The sequence below is a fragment of the Tupaia chinensis genome, unplaced genomic scaffold, assembly GCF_000334495.1.
Source record: "Tupaia chinensis unplaced genomic scaffold, TupChi_1.0 Scaffold144568_1, whole genome shotgun sequence".
In the NCBI taxonomy this organism is placed as follows: domain Eukaryota; kingdom Metazoa; phylum Chordata; class Mammalia; order Scandentia; family Tupaiidae; genus Tupaia; species Tupaia belangeri.
This window is the reverse complement of record NW_006204428.1, coordinates 1-12,812: the sequence shown is the minus strand read 5'-3', so window position 1 is coordinate 12,812 and position 12,812 is coordinate 1. Positions and strand designations below refer to the sequence as shown.

Here is a 12,812-nt window from a genome sequence, read left to right as displayed (position 1 = left end):
ATTTTATTTTTTATTTATTCATTCACTGATTTTTTTAATTTGACCAGAGAGAGACAGAAAGTAATAGTGAGAGAGAGAGAGGAAGTAAGAAAGCAAGCCACCAGGTCCAGGACTCGAACCCCGGTCGGCCATGTGGGAGTGTCCAGTGCCTTAACCACCATGCTACCTGCTGGTCCCAATAGTATACTTTTTTTACCCCATTCAGTATAACCTTTTTAGCCAAACCGCTATTTGAAAAATTTAAATGTTGTATATGATTATAAATTTGAGTTATTTAAGTATACTTTTATACACACAGAGATGTGGTCTATTATATACATTTATAGCTTACAAAATATTAATTCAGAATGTTTGCGTAATATAGTCTGTGTGAAGGCTAGACAAAATTACTTCTGTTTCTTTATTAATATTGTAAAAAGCGGTGTCCCCTTGCTTTGTCTTGTTTCTGGCGTAACCTGGTTTTAAGTTATGTATTTGGCATGTGGCAATACTGGAATGTGTATATCTACTTGTATTTATACAATTCACCCATTTCTCTCTATCATTTTTCATATTCCTTGTTTTTATTTTTATTTTTTTTCTTTTTTAAAGAGGTTTTTGCCATAGGGTATGCGTCCTTGCCAGAGAGAGAGAGAGAGGCAGTAAGAAATTACCCACCAGGGGTAATGGCCACACTACAATCCCTTCTCCTCCATTCTCCTCCTAAGATCTGGGACACACACACACACACACACACACACCTGGCATTTTTAAGCCACTGGGTCTGGGACTTGAACCTCAGTCGGCCATGTGGGAGTCCAGCAACGTAACCACTATGCCATCTGTTGGCCTCCATTTTTCATATTCTTAAGTACCCTTATCTTGAGTTTAGGCTATCTTGAAATTCTAGACAAAAACAGCAGTTTGACTTTATAGAAAAAAATATGCCAGCAATATATATTCAAAGGTAATGTGAGAACTTTATATTTTACTTTTCACTTTTATGGGTGTTTCTCCACCCCCATAAGTATTATATAATTTCTCTAGTGATCAAAGAAAACACAAATATGTTAAAGCAGCTTAAAATTCAAATCTTAGTGTTTTTCTCACGTAATCTCATTAATTATTGTTTGCTCTTTCTCTTACAGTTCTAATTTACTTATCTGATCCTTTAAAACTAGTAACTGTGTATCCTAACAAGCGAAGATTTTAAATTTCAGCTTATTTTTTGCATGCTAGGGATTAAAAAATAAGTTCTTTCCTCTAACTAAAGCTTCTTTGAAATTATTTTAACATTACTTTGCAATCTGTTGTATGTATTGTTTTCTTTTCTTCCACTTTGACCACAAATTCCCTCAGGTCTCCGCTGGTTCATCCTCCAAGCCATGGATGCCGCTCGACTCACAACAGCCCAATTCACACTGCTACTGGCTCACGACTTACTCAGAACTTCTCTGTGTCTGTTCCCACTCTCATCTATACTGGTACGAGACCGCTCAGACTCCAGAGCTGGGGGAAGGCAGGCAGGCAGGCAGGTAGTGTAGGCAGGTACCACAAGTCTTTGCTTCCTCCTTTTCTTACTCAAAGCCCAGCTGCAGTGAAGAACCTCTGTATTTAGCCGCACAGAGACTTTAACAGTATGGAAGTGAAATTCTTCCAGCTTCCAAAGTCTCTTCCACAGATCCTCTAAGAACCCTCTCTCGTATATGTGTACTGTGAGTTTTGTGATTATTTCTACATTTGTTTAGAAACGGAATTACTGGTTAGATTCTAAGTGAAATAGCAGCCAAGCTTTTGATATGCTTATGTCCAAAACTTATTATTAGAAGGGTCTTTTTCATTCTGTGGAAGAGAACTTTTGGAAAACAGGTAAGCAACTATTTGGCGTTAAATGCAATGTTTTCGTGTAGCTATATTCATTTTCCTCTCTGCTGTGTTTTTAGCTGTGGCACTCTTGATGCTAGAGGATAAGGAAACATATTTTTTTTTCTTTTGAAGATATTTGTGTGTGCAAATATAAAAACAATTGCAAATATTTACACACACCATTTGTAGTCATCATTTTTCTTTTGTAATTTAAAAAGCAATTATTTGAAAATATTTTGTCATCTATTTATTCTTTTTGTTTATTTCTCCTTTTAATATGTTTTGTCTCCTCAGTCCGTCATTTCATGCTTTTTTGCTTTTCACTTGGCTTATTAACTGTTTCAATGCAGATAATGTTTATGTGGAGAATGACGAATGGTTAAACAGCAGTTGGTTGTCATTGGCCTCATTCAGAGCTCCACACTTCAGAAATGAGTGCTGGCCCTGCCCCTGGTGTTTGGATCATGCTGCCACTGTCAAGCCCTTTGGCACATGATTACTTAATATTTTTCAACCTTCTTCTGGCAGGATTCCCTTCAATGAAGATCCCAATCCCAATACTCACTCATCAGGACCCTCAACCCCTCTGAAAAACCAAACTTATTCCTTTTCACCTTCCAAGTCCTACAGTCGACAGTCCTCTTCTTCTGACACAGATTTGAGTTTGACACCCAAAACTGGTAAGGCGCTTCCACCCACCTTTTGTTTTTTTCTTTTTTTAAAATTTGTTTCTGTTCCTTATTAGCTTTCCATCCAAATCTTTCCTCCTGTTTTTGGCATTTAAGTTAATAATGTGAATATTTATCACTTTCAGTTACTACAATTGAAATACGAAACTTTTGTGGAAGTTCAGAAATTACCTTGCTTAGAGCTACACTTGTTGATTTTATCATAGCGTGCCCATCAAGTCCAAGATTAATTTTTGTATGTAGAAGTTTTTCATTTCATGCTTAAATGAAGAGGAATAACGTTTTAAAACATGTGACTAGAAAGTAACACTAGTAGCTTACAGTAAAATTCCTCATGCAGGTTATAAGCATTTTTGAATTCATTGTTTTTGCCTATTTCCGAATTTCTTCCTAAGCTTTTATTATGAAAGAAATTTTTAAGAACAACTGAAATGGTTATATAGAAGTACATATATCTGTTTATTGTTGATTAAAATGTTTGATTGTGCTAGCCTTACTCTGTAGGTTAGAAAAAAGCATTTTTACTTATTTTTGAATATTTTTGATTTATTAAATTTATAATTTTTTCTCTCTTCTATTTGTATTTTAAAGAAGATTCTCTGGGTTTTTATGAATATGACTCATAATAAAAAGTTAACAAAAAATCAAATTAGTTTTTTATTTCTTAAAACAGAATTAGCTAATTTAAATTATTAAATTATTAAGAACAGTTAATGTAAATGAAAGAATGAAAAGCTAATTTTGAAATTTTTGTAAATAGCATTTTTGTCTGGCAATTTTCCCATCAGATTGATTAAAACATGCATCCTATTTGTGTTATTTTAAATTTATCATCTTTAATAACTTATTATGTTAGAAAATAAATTTATAAAATCATCCCAGATTTTGTGGAAATAATGAAAATAAATCTAATTCCAAACTATTACTACTTTAAAAGAACATTAAAGTCTATAGATTTAATTTCTATTTAAAAAAACATAGTATTTGTTAGTAAGAGAGATTTGGGAATGTAACATCTTAACCATATTTATGCCAGAAAAATGGATCCATTCCAATTGTAATGAAAAGTTTTTTTAAGATTAAGAATAAGAGACTCTGGCCTAAAATTCATGAAAATCAAAACAAGAAAGACTTAGGATAATATTTTAAAAATAAGCAAGTTTTTTTTTTTTTTTTTTAATTTTTTTTAATTTGAGAGGTGCCCAGTAGGTGGCGTGGAGTTTAAGGGACTAGATCCATTGCCTGCTGCACAATTTGGATTTAGCAGCTTAAAAATCAGGCTGGGCACATGTGTGTGCATACATGCCCAAAATCTCAAAAGGAGACTGGAGGATAGGGGAGTGTGACATGGCCATCCCACCTGGGAGCGAGTGGTTTCTCACTATTTCTCTCTCTTTGTCTCTGTCTGGGGAGTTCATGTGTTGTATTACAAAAACTTAAAGTGTAAAAAATATTTTTGAGGACTAGATTCAGTAACTGTTTGCATATTCCCGACCATGTTTCAATACTCTTTATTTATTATTTTTCTTTGACATACTACAGAGAGTTTTGAAATTATTTCCTTGGTTTGTCTGTTCCTTTTCTGTAGTTCATCAAAAAGGCCAAGCCTAAGGAATATTGTCAAGTAATGAGTTAACTGAACTAGACTTCTCTTAGCTTTCACTAGTAGGCAGTCAATTGTATTATCCATGAAAATATTTTATACTTTATCTTCTAGCTCCAAATTTATAGTTTTAAGAAAGTAATGTTCTAAAAAGCATTATTCCAATATATTTCTGTGTTTATAAGCTACTTCTAATTAAATTATTTTGTTTTGCCAATATGTGTTCACTACCTCAGTAGTTTATTTATAGACTACTAGCATTTTTTAGTCCCTTGGCCTTATAAATTTCTAAATATCTTTGAATAGTCTTGAGGAGCATTCTTATTTTTCATGGAGGTCCCTTGAATTTTACTTTTTCATATTTTAATTGTCAGAGAATGTATGCAATGGCCAGAGAAAGCACCCCCGCAATGGGACACGGTTATGCTATAATCCTTTTTCCTCCATTTCTCTATCCTATCAGGGTTTTGACCTTGCATACACAAGCACCTGTGTGCTTTAAAAGGTGCTAGGGCCAGAATTTGAACCACATTCGGCCATGTGGGGTCTAGCTCCTGATGCATTGCACTTAACCACTGGGGCTATAGGGTTTGCCCTCTCATGGAGACTTAAAATGGAAAAATTATGATTGTTCTAAAATGCTAAAATTGTGATTAAGTATGTATTTTTATGATTCTCTGCCTTTATTTATTTATTTATATTTTTACCAGAGGGTGAAGTGGGAGAAGGGAAAGTAAGGAATCTACCCCAAAGGGGGTCGATTATACCACAATTTCTTCTCCACCCTCCTCCTGGCATTTTGGGTGCATATGCACATATTCCTGGCATTTTTTCAAGGCACCTGATCCAGATCAAACTATGTACTCTGCCATGTGGGATGCAGCATCTTAACCACCTCACCACCTGCTGGCCCTCTCTATTTTTATCTATATACAAAATCAGTGTCTTGAGAAATTATGAGGAGAGATAAGATGATTATAATTAATTTATTATATATAACCTGGGAAGCCAAAAATAAAGTCAGTACAGCTCAGACTGAATTATTTTTTTCTGCTTGTGGATAAAGTTATCATCTGTTTTTTGGTAGGTCTGTATTTTAAAAAATATATATATTGCTATAGTTTCTATTTGTTCACATTTGTAAGGCTTTTATAAATGTTTTTTTTCCAAAGTATGCAACTAATATAAGTGGAATTTTAAATTGCTCATATTAGAATAATGATTTGAATCAAGAACTAATGGTTACTTTTTTAGTTAGACTTTAACCATACACAGTTTTTGTGTTGCAGAGAATCGCTGACCCTTAGGGTATTCAAATTTCTGTAAATAGAAACAGGTAGTGGAATCAGATTAAAATATTGGGTTGTTGGGAAAGCCACTTTGTATCTTTTTTTTCTATGCAAAAATGCACCATGACTTTTCTAATAACTTAATAGTACTAAGAACTTTAGAGGGAAAAGGAAGTTTTAGCATACATCTCAAAGCTGAAAAGAAAAAAGTTAATATTTATTTACAATTTGTAATGACAGTGGTTTGCCTAGTGTGGTACCAGATACACGATTTTTTTAAAAAGTATTTAATTTATTATTAGTAGTAGTTTTTAAGTTTGCCGTGTGCTTATCAGAGAGAGAGAGGAAAAGTGAGAAAGCAAAGCAGTAGGTCCAGGACTCAAACTGCTGTCAGCCACGTGGAAGTCCAACACGTTCACCACCATGCCACCTGCTGACCCCCATAGATATCTTTGATTTTTAAAATGAATATTCAGTTAAAATACCCATATAAACCGCCTTTTATTTAGTAGTATTGAAAACACTGTACTTTACCTCTTTAAAGAAGCATTCATATTTGAAGCAACAAGTTTCTGGTGCACTTTAACCTTACACATTCTGCAACAAAAGACAGGTAATGTAAGTATTTTGAAGCCAATTGCAAGTGATTAGAAAGACACAGAAACCTAAGGCAGAGATTTTTAAAAAACTTTAAGGAATGCAGGGTTTTAAGGTTTTGTTAAGTTTTAGATGATACCTATTTGCATTTTGTTGTATAAATGGTCTTGCTAGTGACTCTTCAATGCTTAATGTAATTCATCTATACATTTAAAAAATCATTTTTACTGTTATGTTTTGCTTCATCATTGCTTTCCTTATCCTGCGTTTTCTGATCACCTTCTGAATCTGCATCTTTTCTCTGCTACTTTCCTCCACAGCACTTTACCCACAGGGACCTAGGATCTATCTGTGTCCCAGCTCCCCCTCTCTCTCTTGTGGTTCCCTTCATCTTAAAAAGTCCTGTCTCCTCCTCTCGGAATCTAGCCTTACCCCTCATCATTCTAGCCTTGTCAGCCCCGTACTGAGGAAAAGTGTTTCTTTCAGTGAAGAGTTGTTCCTGGCTGCTTCTGGTAGGATCACATTATGTCAGCTTTTTAATCCCTTTGTTTTAAGTTATCTTTGGAAAAAAAAAAAAAAATGAATGATTCATACTACAAAGAATTATTAGGTATTTCATACAGGATGTGTTTCTATTATTTTTCCCATGGGTAGACAGAGTTTAAATGATTAGAATTATCATAAAGGTATTAAGCTACCGAATTAATAATAATTATGAATACTTTGCTAAATTATATATTAAAAATTGTGTGTCTAAGGACATAGATCTGAATATTTCCAATAAGTTTTAGGTTGTTATTACAAGAGTTTTCTATTTTTAGATGCTTTACTTTCTTTCCCACCATACTAACTCCATTCACACTGGACCTGCACCATCACGTTGCTAAACCATATGATTACATTAGTAAATTATTCTGTTGGAATCAGTTTAAGTCTTTTTTTTTTTTGGTGATTTTTTTCATTACCCATTTTTTTCTGTCCATTACATTATCAAATTATTCTGCTATATTTTCTAATATTTCACTTATCGCTACAAATTTCTATTTTATTTTTTGGCTTGTAATATGCTTCATATAAAGATCTTAGTTTTGTTCTGCTTAGTATTGTATAGTCTCTAAAAATAATGTTTAGGTTGCTAGAAGAAAAATAACTCTTTCATTTTTAAAGAATGGAATGGGACTATACACATGCTAACCTTTGTTTCCTTATCCAAGAACAGCTAAAAATGTAAAAGTAATTAGTTCCTTTTAAGTCATTTGTAGTAAATTTGATTGTATGTATCTTCAGTTTTGAAAGGTTGAAATTAATTTTGGTCTGTAGTACACTGGCTTCTCCACCTGTCCTCTGCTTTCTGTATTCTTTGGCCGTAGTTGATCTATTGGTACCATAAAAACAATAAAATAGGGACAGAAATTTAAAATTAAGTCTTAAAAAATACATCAAAAAGCTTGGGAAATATAATTCTTTCATCCATAACTATGTACATTTGTGATGTGTTTATTACATGTCTGTGAATTTTCTTTTTTCTTTTTTTTTTAAATTGTGTTTTGTGTGTGTGTGTGTGTGTGTGTGTGTGTGTGAATGAGTATTGACAAATACCAGGTCAATTCTGTTTTGTCATGATTGTTGAGAAATGGGAAGTTATCAGAAAATAGATTTGACCCCATTTCAAAATTGCCTAAAGTTTTATATTCTTGAGATAATCTGAGAATATTCAAGTAAGCACAGTCAGTGCTTTTCCATGTATATATTTATATTTAATCATGTGATATGTCTCATTTCTTTTAGTATTAAGTCATTAGCATAGTAAGTGTTACTATATTGGTTACTTATTAGAAGAATCACCTTTTAAAGCTGGAACATTATGCAAAGATTCATTCCCTTAACAATTTAAAAAATAATTTTGAGAGCCAATTAAGTCTAAAACTACCTGTAGTCAGCAGAACTTTGACATTTGCTAAAACTTTGTGAATAAAGTACATTAGTTGCCGTCCCAAATTTTTAAGCATTCGGATCATTTTATCATTTCTTGACTGATAGTATTTATGAATATGAATGCAATTAAACTTTCTGCTTCTACAGTTGTTTCTGGTTGTTATTTGTGTGCCGATGTTCTGTAGGCATGGGAAGTGGTAGTGCTGGAAAAGAAGGGGGGCCGTTTAAAGCTCTTTTAAGACAGCAGACTCAGTCGGCATTGGAGCAGAGGGTAAGAGTCTCTTGACCTTTTTTATTCTTACATGTTAATGTGATTTTATTATCTTTTGCTTTCATGCTCTTCTGTACTTTCATAAATCATTTTTCGGTTTCCATAATAATACAGTTTCATTATCCAAAATATATTTAAGGTATTAAAGCAATTTGTTTATGAATAACTAGTTGTGATTTGGAATAATTCTGTATAATTATTTGTTTTATCTTCCAATCTTTTGTTAAAAATATTCTTTTTGGAAATATTCATTGAGTGCTTAAGTCATTTCTAATTTTCCATTAAAGTTATAATAGAGAAAAGGAAATGGTAGACAGCTTTGCAAAAAAATTTTTCAGTGGCATTTTATTAAATATCATTCTACTGTATAATAATTTATTGCTGAGGTTTTTTATTTTTCACTGACCAATCTCTTAAGAATAAGAAATGCACACATTTTATTCTTTTATGGATTATATAAATAATGTAGTTATTCAGTATAGCATATCTATTTTAATTATTATAACTTGAATATTTTGTTATATTTGTTGAGTGGGAAAATGATTAGTTACAGTTTTTGGATGATTTCTCTCTTCTTTTTTTTTTGAATAAACTTCCTTGCTAAGGGAGGATCGCCTCGTAGGTTCTGTAGAAGGCGGGTATGTTTCTAAACATGTGTAAACATGTGTGAGAGCCTATTTCTCGTATTAGAAGCTTTCCTAGTTTTAATCTTGGTTATTTAAGTTTTATTTAAGCTTTTAACAAATGTTGCTAGCTTTTTTTTTTTCATAATGCAAAGTTTTTGTTGTTGATTTTCATATAGTAGCACTGTAAGGCTCATGTTCCTTTTTGTACTAACTAATACAATGCATGATTTATATGTCATGTCACTTATTTCAAGACACAATTCTATAGCTTTCATTATGTCTGATTTGAAAGCTATAAAAATAGAATTTTCTTTTACATGTTCCATTTTACAACAGCATTTGGGGGAAAAAAGGAAAAACATTGTAAACAAATGTATTTTATTAAAAAAAAGGTATTTCTTTTCTAGAGGTTGATTCTTTTGAATAGTGTTTTTCATATCCTATTATTAGAAAATAAGATGAGAGTTTAGCTTCCTAGACTTTTTTCCTTATGCTGAAAGTATTGAGTCATTGGAAAAGTCATGACAGATTTTTGCATAGGAAAACATAGAAAAATGTGTCATGACTTTCCTGATGGCCTACTATCTGCGTATGTACTTTTACTTTTTAGACACCTCTGGGGAGAGTACAGTAGAGTACTGTGACGTCCCCTGTGCTGCCCGTATCTTTGTTTTATACCCTACCAAGCAGCAGTTACTTGTGAACTAGCTGCTCTCACACTTTGCAGGCTTACCAGTTACTGCTACCAAAAGGCCCACCTACGAATTCAAATCATCTGTTAAAATCAGATATATAAAAAGACTAAAACCATGGAAGAGAAAGAGGTCAGAGGGACAGTCTATGTGTACACTTAGCAGTTTTTAGTCCAGAATGCTCTTACCTCATCCAAATTCTGTTTTACATTCTCTACAGAGTCTCACACTAGGAATATATTTTCTTGTCATCGAATTACCATTTTAGAATTTACACAACTTGAGTTGCCTTGAAATTTGTTATAATGGGATTTTTTTTTTTTTTTTTTTTTTGGAGAGGTTTTCGCTATAGGGCACGTGCGCTCGCCAGAGAGACAGAGAGAGACATAGCGACAGAAAGCGAGAAATCACCCCCCAGGGGGAATGGTCATGCTGCAATCCCTTCTCCTCCGTTCTCCTCTTGGGATCTTGGGCACACACACACACACGCGTCCGGTGTGAGTTTTAAGCCACCGGGTCTGGGACGCTAACTGCGGTCGACTACATGGGAATCCAGTGACATAGCCATTACGCTAACTGCTGGTTCCCATATAATGGGAATTTTTTTTAATAATTTTTTTTTTTACTTAATTTTATTTATTATTATTATTTAAATTTGCTATAGGACATATGTGCTCACCAGAGAGAGACAGAGAGAGACAGAGAGAGAGAGAGCAAAAAAGTCAGAAAGCAAACCTACAGGTCCAGGACACAAACTGCAGTTGGCCATGTGGGAGTCTAGCACCCTAATGACTACACCACCGCTGGCCCCGATATAATGGGATTTTGCCTATATGTTGTTTCTGTGACTTTACTCTCCAAGAATCTATCTTGCTATAAAGGAAGGAAAAATATAGATCAATGAAAATTTTTCTGGATTTAGTGTGGATAAAATTTGTGTTTTCAATTATGCTTTAAAGCATTCTTAATATTTTGGATGCATTAATACGTTGAACATACGTACCTAGGCAATCTTCATGGAATTAATGGCAAAGGAGTGGAAAACAATAGTTTGATTTACAGTTTTGTAAATCCTAAATTGCCAGTGCACGCATTACTTCAGAGTAGTAGTTACTTGGGTTTAGGAGACACTTCTTCATCCTGTGTACACAGTAAATAGCAAAAGAATGATCACCTTTGGCTTTCTTATTGACTTATGGCTCCCAGGGCTTTAGTTTTGGGGAAAATTTACACAGAATTATGAAGAATTCTCTCTATGTGTGTTCAGCTATGCCTTAATTCTGCCTACTTGCACACACTTCATTTTAAAAATACTTGTTTTTTAATATTTACCTCCCCTGCTAAACTTCCTTTTATAGTGTGTGGCCCTGTTTTTTCTTCCTTGAGAGGAGAGAAAGTTTACTTGCCCAACCTTCTTATTTAATGGGTTATTCAAGTTTCAGTTTTAAAAAATAAAGTGTTACCCTTGTCTCACAAAAGCATTAAAAAACAAGTTTATAACATCTTGACAATCGGTGCAAGAGTAATGGGAGAAAAGACACAGAAATAAGTTTAGGTTCCACTTTTCAACTAATTGACATAAAGCAAACAGGTTATTGAGAGTCTTCTTTCACCTGTAAGAAAACAAATATTTTTCAGATTCTGGGATGATGATCTTTTTCTTCAGTAAAGAAACCTATTTAGTGTAATCCACTCTTTCACCAATATATTTGACCATAGACGCTTCCTTATAAAATACTTATCAGTAGGGCCGTCAGGTGGCATGGTGGTTAAGGGTACTGGACTCCCACATGACCAACAGCGGTTCAAATCCTGGACCTGGCGGTTTGTTTTCTCACTTTCCCTCTCTTTCTATCTCTGTCCCTCTCTGTTCAAATTAAAATAAGTAAATAAATAAATAAACTTAAATAAAATAATTCTTTTAAAAATTAAAATACCTATTAGTGAGGAACACACTTTGGGAAATACTGATATAATTTCTTTGGTAAATTATAATCTTTTCAGAAATGGTAAAGTTGTACAATAAATTATATTAGGAATCAGGCTTAGGATTTTATTTCTAGAAAGTTTACTCTGTTTCCTTGAGATAATAAAAAGCAGTATTTGATATTTAAAAAATAAACTGAATATGTTCTAAGAAAAATCCTATTTAAATCTTTTAAAAATAATTACTTGTTTAATTTTTTATTATTATTTTTTAATTTGACCAAGAGAGACAGAAAGAGAGAGAGAAGGAAGGGGAGAAAGCAAGCTGGCAGGTAAAAGAATACTCCCATTGTGTTCCGATGACTTTTCAGCTAGCCTGTTTTTGAGCACACACTGGGAAATCTTTTTATGCTATATGTACTTAGCTTTTGTCAAAATATCAACATAAAGCCTATCTAGATGCCAGAGGGAAAATACTTTAAGGACTTTCTTGAAAAAATTTTTTCTATAGTTTCTAAAATTCACATTGAAACATTGAAAGCAGGATGTGCCTGGTCTGACCTTCAGGAAGTCCTTTTCAGTGAAGAAAATGTATAAATTCATCAGATAATAAGCTAACTATAGATTAAAGTCAAGTCTTTAACTTGATGTTTTAACCAGAAATAACAAAGGAATCAGATAAGGTGTATTGATTAGAAAGAGTCAAAGAATAAAAGTTCCTCTATATGTTACTTTTTGCACAGAGCACCTCCATAAAACATAAGGATCATAGTTCCTCCCTCTTAGGGTATGGGGAAGATTATAAAGCATAGTTTTGAAATATTTCCTACCGGGCCTGGCATATGTTAAGTACTGGACAGTAGTCGCTGGTCGTGAGTGGAGGGGAGATGTTGGTACTTAACAGTCCGCTCCAGATATCGGCCGTGTGTCTTCCAATCAGAGAATTGTCTGAAGATGGGGTTTGGTTAAATAACAGTGCCACTCCTGTTTACTCTAGGTTAAATTTTCATGTTTTAAAGTGAAATGGTGAGCTGATAAGTGAACTGGGACATGTAAGGCAGAGTTTAAGTGGGCAGAGTGGGTCTCTTGCCTTTGTGGTCAGTATGGCTGTGTTTCTGCTCTCACCAGCTTCCGTGTGATGCTTTTGCTGCTGTTCCTTTATCCCGTCACCCAGATTCATCAGAAGAGTAAAGGTTCCTGAATAGAGGGATCATTTAGGTTCATTTTTTTCATACTTTAGTAAAATCTTATAGACAGATGTTTTGTAATATGTGGATGCACCTAATTTAGTTCCTAGTTTTAAAATGAAGTACTTATTTTCCACTTAACTTACAAACAT

The 12,812-nt window shown here is 33.6% G+C and overlaps 1 protein-coding gene across 1 annotated transcript in view; it reads left to right on the top strand.

Moving 5' to 3' along the window:
* Positions 1-8,867, top strand: part of LOC102484609 (C2 domain-containing protein 5) — a gene marked incomplete at its 3' end in the record, with an annotated part of 39,965 nt that extends 31,098 nt beyond the window's left edge. Inside the window, exons 8-10 of the mRNA XM_006167168.3 lie at positions 2,374-2,525; positions 8,144-8,229; positions 8,835-8,867. Coding sequence (XP_006167230.1) covers positions 2,374-2,525; positions 8,144-8,229; positions 8,835-8,867 — 271 coding nt within the window. The remainder of the gene's footprint in view (positions 1-2,373; positions 2,526-8,143; positions 8,230-8,834) is intronic.
* Positions 8,868-12,812: the final 3,945 nt, after the last annotated feature.